Source organism: Crocodylus siamensis, chromosome 7, assembly GCF_052110815.1.
Source record: "Crocodylus siamensis isolate JL-2025a chromosome 7, ASM5211081v1, whole genome shotgun sequence".
Classification (NCBI taxonomy): domain Eukaryota; kingdom Metazoa; phylum Chordata; order Crocodylia; family Crocodylidae; genus Crocodylus; species Crocodylus siamensis.
The window spans coordinates 45,394,307-45,413,351 of record NC_143401.1 but is presented as its reverse complement, the minus strand read 5'-3'; the positions used below and the strand labels follow the sequence as shown (position 1 = coordinate 45,413,351).

General features: G+C 38.1%; 1 protein-coding gene across 6 annotated transcripts in view; it reads right to left on the bottom strand.

The window, feature by feature from the left end:
- Window positions 1-2,536: 2,536 nt before the first annotated feature.
- The window catches only part of LOC149859743 (phytanoyl-CoA hydroxylase-interacting protein-like), an 80,599-nt gene continuing 64,090 nt past the window's right edge, over window positions 2,537-19,045 (bottom strand). For 5 of the 6 annotated variants that reach the window (XM_090058425.1, XM_090058429.1, XM_090058424.1 and 2 more), the window contains 3 exons: window positions 12,133-12,307; window positions 10,084-10,201; window positions 2,537-4,496 (listed from right to left, as the gene is read on the bottom strand). In XM_090058425.1, coding sequence (XP_089914551.1) covers window positions 3,962-4,496; window positions 10,084-10,201; window positions 12,133-12,307 — 828 coding nt within the window. In that variant the 3' untranslated portion in view covers window positions 2,537-3,961. The remainder of the gene's footprint in view (window positions 4,497-10,083; window positions 10,202-12,132; window positions 12,308-19,045) is intronic. The other variant, XM_090058423.1, reaches the window with a different exon arrangement.

Genomic DNA, 19,045 nt, shown 5'->3' with positions numbered 1-19,045 from the left:
CTCTGATCCTCCCTGACATCTATCAGTTCAACTTCCATGTCTTCCCACCATGCTGTTCCAGATGGGCCAGCATTCTGTTACACTTCTGCTGCTTTTGCCTCTCAGCTGATGTACCTCATCCTGTTCTTAATCTATCTTCCATTCTCCACTGCTCCTATCTTCCCTCTGGCCTTGTTCTACTCCCTGTCACCTGTTTTGCTGCTGCCTCTCTCATTGTTGCTATTTCTACTGTTGTTTCCATCTTCTTCACTGTCTTTCTTTTTCTGCTTCTCTACCTTTCCATTTCACTTTCCACCTCCTGGTTATTTGCCACCACTACTATTATTTTAAGCTTTGGGTTTCTTTCCTCTATTCCTTATACCCTGACATTAATACCTTGAGTTAAAGCATTGATCAGGCTTTCAGCTTCATCTTGGCAAAAGAGACCAAGAAAATATTGATGGAATTCTACCGCAAGATTTAAATTATGCAGCCCATCTGAATAAGATATATGATATTATCCATTGCATGCAGTTCTCATCAGCACTGACACTTTTTCAGATCATGGTGAGCCACTACACTGAATACATTTTTACTTCTTTACTCCCACAGATGAGCTGCACCTTCCTTTTCCATTTCCAATTAGTCCTTCACCAGCTTTAAATTAAAAGTCTAGCAAATATCATCAAATGCTTCACCCTGAATCCCTGTCATGAGAGAAGGACTAATTAGCACATAGATCCTTTGTATATGGGGTTCACACAGATACGGAACAGTGTTCAACTGTGGGATCAGCATGTCTTGAAATGCTGTTGACTTTCCTGGGGCCTAGCCCAATGAATTATATGGTAAATTATATGGTATATGGCCTTTTCACTTTGGAATAATACCATGCGTAGTATGTATAAGTAGGTACAAACATGCTGCTTAAAAGTGTGTTTATGGAGTATCAGTGCTAAAATTTGCAGCAGTTTCAAAAAAGTAAAAATATACTAATTTTGGATGAGCAGTTTCTGGATACTACATGCAAATTACAAGTATCTCTGAGGGCAGTCTTTTCAAATTTGCTTAGGGAGAACAGGTTCTTACAGTAAGGAGAGGAAGAAGGGGGCTGCAGCTGGAAAAATTCAGGGGGTGCAAAGGGCAAAGGGGCTACCTGGTCCCTTAGATTTATTTATTTATTTCTGTAGCAGTGGGAAGGGGACAAATTCAAGACAAATTTCCAAGAATTAGATTCAGTACCTGGAAAATTATAACAAATTTATAAATTTTCCATATATAGAATCTAATTATTAGGTGTCATCTTAGACTCAAGTATATACAGTATAGTTTTTTGTTAAAAATACTTTCATAAACACTGTGACACCTTGAGGTTTAATTAATATTGTATTAATGTATCATCATAGTAAAGTAAATCCCCAGCTTGCCTTTCTCTTCCTTTCCACATTTCTGGTTCCAGTTGTTGTACTGAGCATTTGTGTGTTGTTTCCGGTTGTTGCACATTGTTGCAATTTCCGGTTGTTGCACACTGAGCAATGTGTGACATACATTTAAAATTATTGTTATAGAAAAACTGGTCCAGATTCTGCTATATTCACTGATACTTGTGTAGCATTTTTTCTATGCATTTTCTCCATGTATTTCAGTGGTACTTCTTGTAGAGCGAGACATCACTGCATATGACCAAAGTTAGCAGATACTAGGCCTTTGTAAATTACTCCTCACACCTCAAAGAAAATACTAATTTCTGAGTCCTGGTGTCTGTGTTTAATAATTCAGGCAGGTATAGTCTTATACCTGATAAGACAGGTGATTTATTGCCAGGGCAATAAGCTTCTTAGATGACATTGGAAAAGACGGCTTTAACTTTGTAATAAATGTTTTGTTTCTGAATGATTGTAAAATGTCCTTGCATATATTTGTAATGAGCAATTGCTCACCCTTTTTTTTAGCTACAAACAACAAGTAAAAGTGTGTGCGTGTGTGGAGGGCAGGGATTTGTATTTTGGTGTCATTGTCATTCTGCTTTGGTTGTTAACATTTTTAAGTCTACAAATAACTTTGAAACAATGATTTTATACATAATACAGCTTTAATTTATGAAGCCTATTATTAGTGCTAGATGGTTCAGGTTCCTTATTTGCAGAATTTTGTGAAGGACAGCCATGCCACACTACTCACTTGCATAATATTGTTGATTTCAGTGAGACTACAAGAGAAGGAGGGGGTGAAGGATTGTGATCAAGCCTTTTTTGTTTAAAGATGTACTGGTGCAAGTTTTTACTCAAATGACTAACCAGTGGTGATAAATTAATTGTTACAACTACCTAAAGAAGTCAGATTCATGTTGAAAGCTACCTTATAACATAATGCTCTCAAGAGTTTGTAAGAAAACGTCAAGACATTTTTAGCTGTTATTTTTTATACTTGTAACTCATTTTAGTAAAGATATACCTGGTAAGAATCGAATTAATTACTTTGATCATCCCATTAATTTTAAAAGATATAGTGCAGGTGGTTATTTTGATAATGACATTACATATTACAAGCAGGAGGAAGAAGATTCAGCTGAAGACCATTCTCAAGGCAACCAGGAACCATGATCCAGCTCAGCATCTTGCTTTCCTGTTGAGAAGCATCTATGTTTTTCACATGAGGAAAATGAGCCTGCGGTTATTTTACCCTTGGATGAAAAGAAGGCATTCCAGCAAACAGCCCTGTCTCTGTCTAACTTACACGAGGCCACAATGTGAGTGCTGCCATTTTTCCTACATTTAAGGCTTTTCTGTACATCCTGAAGGTACAGCGTGATCTATATTTACTGTGACAAGCTAAGCATCTTGGAAGCTCTAGAAAGCAAGTAACCAGTTCCTTGCATCTTGAGAGGAGACAAGTACAGGATACTTATTTGTAATAGAAAGATACTGTACTAGTTCTGGGACATATTTAACCTAATTATGGAAAACTGAAAAATTAGGTTATGTTGCATCATATTTAGTGTTTCATTTAAATTGCCATTTTGTATTAACACACAGCACCTGTTTTCTATCCTAATGAGAAAAGGAACATTTTTTTTTTTTACAGTCTAATATATAACAATCATGTTTGTACTTTATTGTATGTAATGGTTCAGCATGATTTTAAAGAAGTACACATTTTAAAATAGTTTGGAGGAAAAGGACAAGTGTTGTTTTTATTTCTGTGATATTTGCTGTTTCAGTGTATTGACTTGATTTATAACTTAACTTTTATTAATCAGAATGATCTTCATAAATCTGTTTTAATTAAAGTCATTTAAGAGCAACAGGAACAGATACACAATTATTTGAAGTTTACAAACCACGTCTTTGATAAGAGAAAACGGTTTCATGACGTATACAATTGCTATTAAAATGTAATCTATATATTCTATATGATTGTATAACATTTTATACATCAATACAAATAAAATATTTTTCTATTATATTTATTATGTTGAAACATGTTTTTGTTTCCAGTTAGCTAATATAAATAACATAAATAATACTGTCAAACAACAAGTTGGAAGTGCTGATATTTCTAGGTTTTGAGATTTAATCATGCTGCAATTACAACCTCTCATGCTATCTGCAGTTATCCCAGTATTTGTTCAGTAGATTAAAATGAATGCATATATAAACACTATTTATAAGCCATTATTTTTATTTTGTTAAAGCAGTTTATATAGGATTTTGTTATGTTTGGCAAGAAACAAACAAAAAAAAATTATTGCAGCATCTAGATATAAACAGTTGCCAAGAAGAAAATCAGGACTCTTAATAGTTTAAAGCATTTGGGGATGAAGGGGAAGGAGGGAGAAAAGAAATATTAAAAATGCTATTAAAGAATTTGAAAACTTGTGTTTGCTTCTGGTGACAGCGGCATGTACATGCTTCTGAAGAGAACATCTGACTATGGAAATGGACAACAGAGGTTCAAAGGCTCCTAAATAACAGGGAAGTAATTAACGTCCAACACTGATGTTGCAGGTCTTGCAGCTGGGATCTTTCTTTGCATTTGCAGTAGACAAGCTCATTAGCTGATGGCCAGTAATTTCTGCAACCGTGCCAAGGGATAGATCCACGGGATCAGTGTAAATTACTTCCAAAATAACATCCTGGGCATGGTGGTAAACCATGATGCCATCTTCTTCAGTGCAGGTCAGAAATTTATTATCCTTTATATTTAGCTGAGGAAGGCGCTGCTTACAGAATTCATCTCCTGGTGATCCAACCGGGGCAATAACAAGAATGACATAGTGATAGGCTGTGTACATGCAGTAGAAGTCTCCAAAGTATAAATTAGTGTTAGGGTTGAAAAGTTTTTCAGCTATGATCTCAAATCTGTATCGTCCATAAGGTGAATCTTGTGGTGGCTTTCCAGTGTTAAACTCAGTGTTGCAGCTAAAAAAGATGCCTTCCAACTTCCCACTGATTGGAGAGCCATGGCTACCACTGTTATCCTTGACAGAGGGCTGCATAATATTTCCATGATGCTCTCTAAAAATGAATGACTACCATTGTTTATTTTGAAATGACACAAAAAAACAATAATTAGTTAAAACTACTGCTTTGCCCTGTCCCCTTTCTTTCCCAGAGGAAAGAAAGAGAACCTGTTAACTAGAAAAGTAAGGTTACAAAAACCCAACTTTAAGATAAGTAAAAACCAAATAAACCCAAGTTTGGCAAGAATTAAAATATCCATGAACAAACTGAATGAGAGAAGGAAATGTTCTTCCTATCTTCTCTCCTCTTATGAGTGTGAGCTCTTGTAGCTGTGGAAGCAGAGAGTAACAAAAAAACCAAGAACCCTATCAATTAATCAGCCAACTTGTTTAAGCAATTAATACATTTGAATTCAAATGATGTTTGTTCAGAAAATTTAAAATTCTTCTGGATAACATATTGAATAAAGGGCCAAGTGGTGGGTCCATAGCTGTTTTTTGCACTCGTGCTATTTGGGACTATTTCTATTACCCTCTCCCATTTCTGCTTTGCTTGTGTGAAGAAATGAAATTATGACAGTGGCTCAATACAGCTTTTATCCCAATAGCCTAGAAACTAAAGCATTTGTCCTGGAATCAGGGGAGCTGGGTTATAGACACTTCTTCCTCCCCTCCCTCCCAGTTCATCCCAAGTGGATTTCAGCCTCTGCTCCTGCTTCCCACCAGGCTTGAATATAACTGTATAAGAGCACTCTCAAAGCATCCAAGCCTGGAAGCTGGTCTACTGCACCTTGTATTTAATTGTCCTGGAATAAAACAGATAAACAGCATACGGAAAAATCTTCTGCCTTACTGGGAGCAGGGATCCAGGCTGCTCCCACTTTTATATGGCTGCATATATTTCAATGAGCCACATATTTGCTGCTACATTCTTTTCATTTTCATTCTACATAGCTCCCTCTTTGGTCTGCTCAGTGAGCCAGCTTCAAGAGAAGAGATGGAGAGTACTTTGTGCAATACCTAAGCCTGATGGTGCAGGGAGTTTGCTGGGAAATACAGGAGCAAATCACTGGGGAGCCTAGAATTCATGTTCCCTGCTGACTGAGCAATTGCACCCATCATTAGGATATTAGGATATACAATTAGGATAGCTACTAGGTAGGAGGACTTTCCTCCTCAAACGTCTAGTTGTGGTTTATCTCTGAATAAAGCTTTGTGTTGTCCTGCAATTACACATTCACCTGGGTGACTAGTCTCCCCAGGCAGCTGAGGAAGAATATATCCAGTAGGCAATTGTGGGCTATGCTGAGTCCCCAAAACTGAAGTTTCATGGCTACATACTCACCTAAGCATGTGATGGGGACCCAGCCCTCAATACAGCAAATTTGGCTGTAAGGATCTGGCCCTCAATACAGAAAATTTACCTAAGCGTTATTTTTTTAACATTTTTCAGTGAGACCTACAATGGTAGAGGATATTTTCTTCTAAAAGAATCTGTTTCCCTACAGTGCAAGATAATGCAGGAGCTGATAACACTACCAGCTTCTAATTTGGCTGCTACTGACTGACTTCAATAGGAATAGCAGTGAGACTCTAACTATGAAACAACTTGGGTCACTTTTCTACAGCCAGACACCTCCTTCAGCCACTAGTCCTATGAGTCCTACCTTTTTCATAAAATGCTGTTTTCAAAATGATGCAAGTCATTTGATGTATGAGGTCATTTCCTTTATCAAACCTGACTGATTCTTTTTTTCTTAAACTCCTTGTTTTTACTCAACAGACTGCTCCCTTATAAATCCTGCCCTGGCCTACACCTCAAACCTTATTTCTTCTTTTTCTTCTCCACATCAGCACTTATTTTTGGCTTTTCTTTTCTGTTGCCTTCTATCATGGAGGTTACTCTGCCTCTTGTCTTATGTCCCAAATCACCATTTTGTCTTCATGCTGATCCACCATCCACATTATCCCATTTAACATTATCCCATAAAATAATCCTCATGGAAAAAGTACCTTGGACTCTCTTATTTGGTGTTTAAATGCAACAAAAAACACAAAGAAGTTCCATCAAGACAATGCTTTGTAAATACCACATCTTTGACCACACCTCGTATCAGAATAAGAGCAAGAAACATGCTGGCAGACTGACTAGATGCTGAGCCTAGTGAGGTACTTATAAAAGGACATTAATGTTCCCTGTATAACATGCCCCTTATGTCCCTGTCCTTAACATAGACATTTTGAGCTGCTTAAGTTTAGTAAACTGGGTTTTGTTAGAACATTTACATTGTTTTCAGCAAATCAAATGCATGTGTACAGCACATCTGTGCCCTAATGAGACTGGTGTCCTTTAGCCAGTCAGAGCAAAGAGAGAGTGTGTGTAAATAAAAATATTCTATAGATAGATACATAGGAGTACACAAATGAGCACTGCTGTCACTGAAATCAAAAGGAGATTAGAGGGTGTTTAATATGATATATATTATCTATCAATAATATTTTTATATTAACTCCCCGCACCCCAAACCTCCTTGTGGATACAAACACCAGAGAAACCTTTGGATTTTTCTGTCACTGGTAGAACTGAAAATTTGCTTGCTTGTTTGCAAGGTTGCAGAAGATTCCTAGTGCTTTCATGCATGCTAGATCTCTCTCTCTCTCTCCCGTTGCTTTGGAATATTTTTTAATTTGTTTTCTGGTATATATTTTAACCTGTGACAATCCCAGCTACAATTATGACTAGACTTTAAAAAAAAAAAATTAACAAATTAACGAACGACATTGAACTAATTTTGTACGTGCTTATGGAAAGCAAATTTAGTATCAGCTCCTGAGATGAGTGTGAGCATTGATTGCTATTAACTTTGGAGGCATCACAATCATTGAACTATGCAAGAAGCTCAGGTATGAGGATTGTAAATGCAGTAAAAAAATAAATTTGCTTCATCGCTTACAGTGCCACTACTAGCGATTATACCTCTTCTGCCTACTAGAACATCTCATGTTGCTTCAAGGTAAACACTATATACTCACTACATCTCACATGATCTCCATCTTTATTGTTACAGAATTACCACTTAGAACAGAAAGGGTCTGGAATTGAGATCAGGAGTTTATAAACAAAACAAATACCAAAAGATTATAATCTTTAACAGCCACCTTCCTGCAACCTGAAAAATGTGCTTGCAGATGTATATCTGTGGAAAGATACTGACATCCAGTGGCCAATTAGACTAATAAGATAGTCTTCCACAGGGATTCAAGCCATTTTACGTGCGGGCTATTTATAGAAAGCAGTTAGTATTTATTAAAGCAGCTGTTACTGTACTTATATGTCATGTATAAAACATACATTTGGGAGCTAAGTTAATGGTACTCCAGAATACAGTTATATTGTCCATGATGCCGTCTGTTATGAAATGCATTCCAGCTCCTATCTAGCCCCAGCACATAGCATTTGACAAGCTAGTTAGGATTCCATGCAAATCCATCTGAGCTCTGTTAAATCACATAGCTTTCCCAGTGTGAAACCCAGCTTTCACACTGGGATATGAAATGCTAATTAGAACTGAAAGGTTATACAGACTGTGATTTAGTTTTTTAGATATATGTTGTGGCTGCATTGAAGTTCACACTAAAAGAAAGTGTATTAGCAGTCATGAATATAATGACTTTATTTCCAGAAATTCTTACTGAAGTGTTTAAAAAAGTGTAAATGTACCTGATTCCTGTAACAACAGATACACATTTTGATATATTCCAGCTGCCACTTGGTACATCACATTAACATAAACTCAGTAAAATTAAATTCCATTTTCCTTTCAGGTAATGTCTTAACAATCTATCCAACTTCTTTACAACAAGGAAAACTAGCTCAGGCTAGAACCTTATGAAAAGAAGGAAAGAGCATGCAAAACAGAAAAAAGATACAGGACAGCCACTTAAATAATACAGCTATGAGTTCTCACTCTTTGAAGCAGCAAGTCTAAAACTGAATTTGTCCACAACTGCATGTCCAATCTAGCCAAATATCTCTGAAAACAACAAAATTAAAATTCAGAAGTTACTGTGAGATTTTATTCGGGGGGGGATCCAGGATAGTTGCAAGGTTTTACTAGGTTCTCAGAGAAACTAAAAAGAACACAATTCATTCTACAGCCCCACTGCTCTCAGTTTTGCCATCAATTTGATTTGCTTAAAAAAATCTGGCAGAAACACAACACAAAGCCACAAGACTCCCATCTGGTAGGTACAAAAGGTACACAGAATGCCAAATCTAGAAATGTCTGATCATGGGTTCTTATCACTGGACTAAAAGGACCAATTCCATTTTATGTTGGTTTCATTTTACTGGTATCAACAGGAGTCATTCCCATGTAAAACTGAAGTTATGCAGTACTAAACTAGACCCTGATGAAGGTGCAGTCAGAAGTGACAATTTCTGTTTTATCTGGCCACAGAAAGCAGCCATGACCAAACAGAAATGCACATCTGCAGACTGCTTTAGAAATGGCTGATCAGGTGGAAATCTGAACAGTCATTGCATGAGGGTTCAGATAAAGATGTTACAAAATACAGCACCTCCTGTAGCTTGTGTCTGCACTTCCTCCCAGTCTGTTGCTAGTTTCAGAATGGGAAGGGTGAAAGGGAGCAGAGTGAATTTGGTTTGGGTTATTTTTTAATCCCCCACTGGAGGGTGGGGGGGCTCCAATCGACACAGTCCGCCCTCCAGCACCAGCTGGGGAACACCTAGAATGAACTCCTTCTGCTCCCTTCCCCCACCCCCATCTGAAAGTAGCACAGGCTCACATGGAGGAGGGGGCCATTGGTATGGGCAACTGGCTGCAAGGCTTGAAGCTGTAAGCTAGTTTTCCCTCCCCCTGGAATCAACAGGGAACTTCCTGTTTGGTCCAAGGGATTGTTGTAACCCAGAACACTTCCTGTAATGTTCCTGACAATGTTACAATGTAAGAAACAACCATGTTAAAGCCTGGTCAGAGCTGTTATTATTCTGCACAGCTTTTTTCACATGCTTTGAGGGTACCCCAAAGATAATATTAATGCCACCACACTATTTTCCTAAGTTGGTTCCTGAGTTCTAACCACTTCTTTGGAGGTGAATTAATTTATATTTAAATTGGAACCTTGTCTAGCCTTGCTGTTTGTGCAAAGGCATATTGCCCCTTCAGCAATAATAGATACGATAACCTCCACCTAATCTCTTTCATCAAAAGATACACATTAAGATACATTAAAGTTTCTGAAATAGGGTAGATAATACTGGGGTTGCATATGCATAATTACTCAGTGTTTATCTGTAAAAAAAAAATCTCTCTCTATGCATGTTTATATTAAAATGTCTTCAGAGACTTTAATTAGGACAGATGTCACACTATGATAGAGGCTCTGCACATTCAGTTCCTACTCCCAAAAACAAACTTTTATTTCCAGTCCAAATTAAGTGCCAACTTGTACAAACTTTTATTCCTGAACAGGAAATGTAGTCTCACACTTTCTGCTGTAAAACTGAAATGGGTGCTCTCAGTTAGTATGCTTATTTTCATACTAACTACAGTCAAGTTATAATATCTATACTGTACCTCTCTTAATTTGCACCATTGATTCTGCATCTGTTTTCTTACCTGATATAATCAAAGTATTCTTTGTGCTGATTCCGATAAAAAACAGAAAGTTTGAGCATACGTCCTGCAATTACTTCGGCTTTTCCCAGAAGTTGTGTTAGGTGAACTTTTGAATAATCTGGGAAGAAAAGAATTTGTTAGCAAGGAAAGAAAAACACCATTATCTCCTAGTTTTACAGTCTGAATTTACTTTAAATAAGATTCCTTTAAATAAGTGAAACAGGCAAGTTGAACTGATTTAACATCAACTAGCAGGGCACAGCCTGCAATAGAACCCAGTTGTTCTGCCCCAATCTAGTAGAACAAGCTGCTTCTCTTCACTATGTCATAAGTGCCTGATCATAGGTGGGACAAAAAGATCACAGTATTACAAAAAAAGAAGTTCCAGAGCTCTGATCCTTGTCACAGGAACTTGCTTAAGTTTTTTTACTATGTAGAGGAGGGCTTTCACATGGGCAGGACCTAAAATACAGAGGAAAGCTTATCCCCACAATACTATGCAAAACTGAATTAAGAACCAAAGGTACATTATTGGAGCACAAAACCAAACACATGGAGTAAAGCTGGTGGTGCCTTGAGGTATTCAAGGTGTTTAAGGTGGGCACGAGGGGATGCCTCAGGCAGGGCAGCTGCTGCAGAGAACACTATAAAGAGAAGTACTTACTTATACCTTTTCAGGAAGCTGCATATCCTGTTACATAGCTGTCTGAGCCTCAGAAGAGGTGAAAGGGCAATACTGCTCCAAATGGTTTCAAAAGACCCTCCCTCTGGACTGGACATTGCTGCCAGGCACACAGGCTAGCCAGCTGGCTATTGTCTACATGCTGAGACTCAAATCCTGGAACTTGCCTTGAGTTTACTTTGCTATTGATCACAAATTAAATTAAAATCCAGTTCAGTTTGCCATTAATTGTGAAGTCTCTCAGGAAGCCTAATCCTATTATACCCCTAAAGCACCTAAGTGCTCCTGTGAAGGAATCAGCATCCAAACAGGATAAAGGTAGCCAGGGTGCCTGGCAGCCTACAGGCCAATTGTGTTGTACTCTGGGGAGATGGACACAACTTGGCATGTTTTGTTGTCTCCCATGTATCAATAAGGACACTTATGAACTGTATAATGCACCCTGTCAGGCACTGCTTGAGATTGCTCAAAGACAATAAGCAGCAATGATTAAGTGATACCTGCACACAGTTAGTGCACTAGTACAGTGTGCACCAGAAAATCTGGATGGCAGCCTTTACATCTTTTAGCCAGCAACCCAGTGGTTAGAGCACTTGCCCAGGAAGTAGGAGACCCAAATTTTAAGCCACTTGCCTAGAGAAGGTTTGAACCCACATATCCTACCTCCTGTTACCATGTCACTTCCTAGGTTAGTGCTGTAACCAAAGGTGGGCACCAGCCCTGGCACCAGCACCACAACCTGGCTCCACGCTCTTGTTTCTATGTCTAACAATCCCTGACTCTGGTCTCTGTACTGCATGCATTACAGGAAACTATGTAGATCTGCTGCCTCCTCCCAGGAGGAACAGCAGAGAGTGATAGTGTCATTAGGCACCTTGGTGGCTGCCTCAAGTCTCTATTAAGCTCGGGTGAGCAAATTTGTCAACACAAGGGACTACAGGGAACATTTTAGGCTAAGGCAGAAATACCTACATGCAACCTCAGAAATTTAGGTATACAAACAGGAGCTATGTTGTTTTTGTGGGAATTTATTAGGATGCTGTTTAGTGGCTTAGGTGTCTAAAGACTGTCTAGCTGGCACATATATGCAATTTAAAGACTTAACAGGATTTGGCCTGAGTGCTCTTGATGAAGAAGCACTGAATGGGAGGTCTGACTTTCTTTTCCCCACCTAACAAAGAAGCAGCTTCAGTTTACATACAAATTTCCAACCCTTCCATTTCCAGTTTTGACGAGTACCGGAGATAAACACTTATACTGGACTAGTTTATCTGACTGACTCAAACAGAAGATAAATCTTTTCATGTAGCACACTTGATCTTTGTTTTATTTATATTCCTCTATGATGTATATTTTTCCAAACTCACCTGCTGTACAAAACTCTATGATTTCACTCCACTCAGAAACAACATAGTCCCCATCAATTTGCTTTGATGCAGTCTGTACTGCTACTGTATATTCTGTTCTTGGGCTCAAGAACCAGTGTCCACGGACAGTCATTGGTAGAGGAACAGCTTTTGCCACCAGTTTAGTGGGTACATCCTGATGGGATTCGAAAAAAAAATCAGATCAGTCAACTAGCAAAAAAATGGACTCAGAAAGTCATGTAAGTTAAGGTAATTTTTGAAGGTAAGTTCCTGTAACTCTTTTTATTCCTCTTATCTGCAAATCCAACTTGCATTTTTCACCAGTGTCCCAATTAAGTTAACACTGATGCAACAGAATGATAGTATTAAGTACATCATAGAATATACAGAGAAGATGAATTTGAGGGAAGGTGAGCAGGATAAACTTTGATCACAGTAAAGGATACTGATAAGAAAATGCTAAAGATGTTAAAAAGTTAGACAGGTCTGGGGCTCTTCTCAGAGTCTTAATATAATTCTGACTTCAGTGGAATTCCTTCTGATCTACATCAATGCAAGGGGATAGCCAATAATTAATTTCAAAACAAATTAAGATACAGAATCTTAACTAGTTCAAAAAATAGTTCTGCAAGTGTTAAAATAATCAAACCACTTTTCCTAAAAATATCACTGGGAAAGTCAAACACCCATGAGCTGACTTTGGGTTTTATGTCTATCAAAGAGTTTTTCTGTGTTTTATTATTCTAATCTGCTTAAATTGTTTTATTTTGTTTTTCTGTGTCAGTGCTTCAGACAACATCATGCTGACAAGAAAGATGGAGGTTCTCTCTCATAGCTAGGGAAGTTGCTCACAAGATGCTGAAGTGCTTGATCTCCACAATATCAAGGACTGCAGCTTAGCTCTTGGGAGGCAGATGACATGTAATGTTTTTTTTCCTGTACTCTACAGTAAACAGCTAATTTCTGCAACCTACAAAACTGTGGATAAAACAGTAATCCCCTTAGAAAAGGCTTTCACTGTTCCTGAGAACTAGATGTTCAAAAATATTAAGAAGCAGATTTCCAGTAAAAGCAAATGGCCAGTGTAAGATTATAATCATATCAATCCATCTCAAACTGTGTCGTACTGGAATAAGATTCTATTTAGGAATAGCCAAGTAATGTTAGGATTAAACAGGGTTGCAATGAATCCAAGACCTGCATTGGGCACTATTTCAACAGGAAGTGTCAGTATTTACTGATGAAACAATACAAACACTGACCATCACTGAAGGAGCAGAAGGATGAGAACAAGGAAATCTAGATTTGCAGAAAGCACAGCTGAAACAAAAAGGGTGGGATGGTTGCTTTGGTCAATTGATGAGAATGAGGGTAGAATCACTAGCACTAAGGATAAATGGTAAAAAGGAATCACAGAAATAGACTGCGGCAGAAGGAACCATTGGAGGTATTTGCTGCAAGTAAGATGGCCAGGGGTCATATCAGATGCAGTAGCATGGCACAGCTTCACCTCCTGTTTGGCTGTGTTGCAAATGAGCTCGTGTTACAAGGTATGCCTGGAGTTTCTCCTTTCCCATGATCTAGAGCCCAGGGTGCGAGTGCTTCCATTGCTGCTGCCAATAGTTCCCTCCTTCCCCCTGCTCATGAATTCAGCGGTGAGGAGAAGGAGAAAGGTGAACAGCAGCAGTATTTACCTCCTGGACTCTGGGACCATAGAAAGCAAGGGAGCATGCAGGGCACAGTGAAAGTTGGGAGGCTGCACCCCACCCCCTTCGCCCTATTCCTGGATCCACAACTGATTATGGGTGGTAAAAGGAAGCCACCGCTTAAAATGGCTGCTGCCATGTGATCAATAGCTGCTGTAAATAAATCCATATTCACACAGACAAGAATGACATCAATGCAGCCGGACAAATAATAGTAAAAAATCATGGCATGTTCCCCCTTTTTTTACTTTTCCATTATTGTAAGTGATTTCTTATGATAAACAATTTTGGATTGCTTTATTATAAATATAGTTCTTTTCTCTTCCCTGCTTTTTACATGAACACAACTGGAAGACTGTAAAACTCGTTGGCCTGTGGCTGTCAAGAAACTGAACAGTGATTAGCTAAGAAAAGATCTGAATTGATTTGATTTTTTAGAATCTTATTTGGCTAATCCTGGACTAACAAAAACACTTAAATGCTAGGGAGAAAAATATCCATCTCGGTTGATCTGCCTCAAACTGATATCTGCGAATTGTAAGGTTTTGGGGATAATTTCATCAAAATACGTGGAATTACAACTGTAAAATTACTGTCATGCTGTGAGACTTACTTACACATTTCGCCACTGCAAGTGAGTTATCATTGTCTTTAATGGAAAATATTAGGTAGACTACAGACCAGAGATTTGAAGGACGCATCTGAGGATCATACGTATGTATGTTTCTTCACATACCCCAGGGAAACTATGCAAATAGCAAGAGGAAAACTATGCAAATAAACCAGATGAGATTTCCAAGACCATAGGTCTTAAAGTCATAGCTAGATCCTCATCAGAAGTCTTTTATCAAAATTTCACACCTTCCATAATGGCTGCAAGGGATGTTCAAAGTGGGTGGGTTGTGGGGAGTTATAGGTGTTTGGAAGACCTTATTGGTTCATTTCCATATTTAACTATTTGGATTTATTTTTAAGGTATAACTTTAACTTTGAGTTTGAAGAAAAACAGTCATCTCTTTTGGAATTTTCCTTTTAAGTAAGTGAAATATAGGAAGAAAGAAAAACGAAAAACATATCATTTTAAAAAACAGCATTCAATTCATCTCCCTAAACCATATTTTTTATGAAGATGTTATAGGAGTCTGTCCAGATTGTTAATGGTGCTGGTTTCAAAGTCAATAACCTGGGAAACAGAAATCATTGTTATTTAGCCTCCTTATAATATTTCCTTTGGACATGCAAAAAAATTGTCATAATCCCAGAACATATCACACATTCGACTATTTCCACCATGAACTTTGCCCTATTCCCGCGCACCTGAAAATGCATATTTCCAGCTATCACATCATGGTATGTCAGAAAAATTCTTCTAAAATAACAGAAAAGCACTGACCTACCTTTAGATACAACATTAGATCAAGGAATTACCTTTAGTATGTTTAAGAGGGCTAATATTACACTTTTTTTTTCTAATCTAAGGGATTTCTTTTAAGATAACTGCCTTGACTTCAAAAACAAATATGTCATTTGAGATTTCACTTGGTACTGTCTATTTCTTCTTTCAATCTCTTTGGTTATGATTCTCAGCTGTGTCTCTAAGGAAGTGCAGAGAGAGTGTTGTATCATTTCTGCACTGCCAAGATTTTGGAGCACTTGTTCAAGCCTCAGCAGAAGATAGGACAGCTCTAGTATATTCATAGGCTCCAACAATTTCCAAGAGTTCACACAGCAGAGAATAGGCAGTGTAGTGTATGCAAGTCTCATCACCAGATGCCTCTTGTTGGAAAGATCTGACTGTTTCTTAGCCTCTTTTTTGCCACAGAATCAGCAAAAGGGGACTGGAATACATCCCAGATTGGGAGCCTTTATCTTATAATTTTTCTTCTTCCATTTTTTCCCAGTTTTCTTGTTTGTCAGTTTTATTAGTAACAGAACTGGAAGCCAAGAATCAAACATGATTTGCCAAAAATTTTGTGCCCTGTTGGCTCCTCATGGGTGCATCCAGACATGTGTGGATGTTTGTTTCCTCAGGGAAAAATAGCAGTGATGCACCTTGGGCTGCTGCTACTTGCCCCCAAGGAACACCCGTGCCACACACACTTTTGACACACAGCAAGCTGCCCCAGGTGGGGTAGGGGATGTCCTAGGGCTGCAGCCATGATGATTCTGCTGCATAAAGCCTGGCTGGCAGCCACAGCACATCTCCAGGCAGCCTGGGTCCACTTTTCAGCAGTGTGCACTGGCTGAGAATGCATTGAACCATTTTTTCTCCCATGGTTTTTTTTTTACCCTTGGATATCTGCGGGGGGGGGGGGCGTGTAAAAAAAACCCCCATGGACAAAACCCCCCAGTGCAGTGCACACTTGGGCAGCATACCCTTGTAGCATGGAGAACACCAGACTGCATGGTATGTGGCTTGCAGTGTCACATACCACATGACCATGCTCATCTGGATGAACCACATTTGTTCACAGTCTAAAGTGAAAATGACAGTTGAGAAGAGTGTGGTAAAGCTTGATAAATGCTTGTAAATGTTTGGAGAACCTCCAATGAATGAGTAAATTTTATTATGTCTATTTTAATAACTACAGACTAGCAAATATTTGTCTTTTTCTATGAATAAGACGATACTATAATAATAAATAATACAACCCCCCTTCCCTAAGGATAAATATTATCCCAATATGGAACATTTAACATGTTTTATAGCTGTACCTCACAAAGACTTAATTCCTCAAGGATTTTGGAGCTACTTATTAATGTTTTAATTTGCACTGGTTACTACAGTCAACTAACTGCAGGCAATGAGAACAAAAACATTTTGCTTTTTTCCATGTGGGCATGGGGCAGCAGTTGTAGCCTACCCCAGGTCTAGAAGGAGGGAACGCTCAGGCAGAAACAACTTTGCAAAAGTGAGGAATAGGTGACTTTCCTTCTGAATACACTACTCCATTAACAAAAGAATACTGAAATCAGCCTTATGGTCCAAAGCCCAGTGGATTCAATAGAAAAAAAATAATTGATTTTAATAGGTTTGAGACCAGACGTTTGTCCAAAGATAAAAATTGTCTCTCACAAAGGAAGATGGCATGGAGTAGTAGGTAGAAGAGATACTGCCAAGGAAATAGTATTCTGTTCCTACCCCTGTTTCAAATTACAGTGTTACTTTCAACATGTTGCTCAGCAATTGATTTTAAAAAAGGACTTAGACACCCAAAATTTAAGCGGTACAATGCCTGACTTTTAGGCATATAGTCCTTGGACTAGAATCCAGATCCCTGAGTGAGACATCTCTGTTCCCTGTACAGTGCAATGGAGAAATGAGGAGCCTTAAAAGAGAACTCAAAGTGACCAGCATGCTCAGTGGGCAGCTGCCTAGAGCTGACCAACATGCACTGCTGAGGAGAGCATTAGTCTTAAATGCTACTTTTCAGGTGTCTTACTCAAGGCTACAGAAAGGCGTCATCTCCTACTCAGGTTTCATAGCCTTTAACCCTCTCTGGAAGGTGATATATGTTTTGTCTTTTAAGAGTTCCTAAAAGCTGCCAAGGAAAGAGGAAGCGAGGCAATGGGAGTGATGGTAACTGATGGTAGTACTGACTTCCCAAAACTTTAGTAATGGTAATACTATAAGGAAATCTTTGCATGTAGTCATACCACGGAACACTGAATAAGCTCCCATTCCTATGCAGCAAAGAATTTCAGTAATTTCTAGATATGCCAGGTGTCCTGTAACAGTGGTTGGCAACAAAAATTGATTAAAGGAAGTACAATATGCAACAGAATGCATCATTGTCAAACTACTAAAAAAAATGTTTTGCATTCTGTACTAAACAAATCTGCTCCATCCTTCTGACCAGAAGAAATCCAGCTTTTATCAGGTCAATATATTTCAAGTTAAATCCAATAACACAAGACAGATCTTATTTACTCTTCATTTTAATTAAGTGATCCAATCACCCTCATGTTGTTCTACAAAAGCAATTACTCATTTCCTTAGTCTAAGCAGTTTATCACAGTGAGGAAATAGGTAACTGCTGAGAAAAAACAAAATAAAAAAACTACTTGCAATCATAGTTATACTACTAACATCCAACAGTAGATTAATTGTGATTTATGTTTTGAGGACAATGTGCTCCTACTTGGACAGCATAGTTTTTTCATAAACAGATTTTACATTAGTTGTACTTGGAAAGCAATCTGAATTATGAGAAGCAAAGCAAAGAAAAAAAGAAAAGATTTCACCAACTATGCATGTTATTGGAGGGAAGATATATTTATATATCCAGCATAAAATGGGAATTTGACTTCAAAGGCTTCCAATGCAAAGCAAGATAAACAGCGAGAACAGTAATTTTAATTCAGTTGGTGTCACAATCATAAATGGGTCACAACATTAGATGCTGTAAACTGGAATAACTTCATCAATAATCAGTAGAATTATGCTAATTTACACCAGCTGAGCATCTGGATCAAGAAAGTTTCATGTTTTAAAACTCAGTATATAAAATAGCATTAATGATTTTGAAGTAAGCACACATGGCAGTTGCAGAAGTAAAACTTCTTTCAACAATTCTTGTAAAACAACCAGAATGAAGCAGTAAAGGAGGATGGGAAGTTTATAAATATGATATTAATAAGAGTCAGAGTAATAATACCTTTGAAAATAAAAAGGTCAATTGTATTCTATGGATATGTTTCTTAATTAGTCCACAATCTTTTAATGGCATACTTGGTAACATTAAAGATTTCATGCTTCACTCTTTTCTCCTTGGGGATTTGTGCTCTGATAGCACTTACATTTTACGGATCTTGCCTACACAATTTTAGTTAGCAGATGACTGTGCTTTTTCTCTGTGTCCTTACTTCACCTCCATTTCAGTTCTTTTATCAGAATTTCAGAACACAACTCATAGTACTTCAAGATCAATAAATTTTTTCTTGGGTTGAAAAGTACAGAATCTACCCCAAGAGCACCAATAAATTTCAGTGTGTCCTTTTACAGGTATTTAAGACGAAATCATGCCAAAGTAGTATATGGGTCACAAATACCGAAAAAGGGAGAAATAGCCACTTCATCTGAATGAGCACTAGGTGACAGAGAAGCACCAGTAGAACCCTTTTGAGAAACAAATTGCAATTTTTGAGTTTTGTGTCACCCGTTTGAAGACATCATTGAATACAAAAAGTTAGAGAAAGCATAAGTG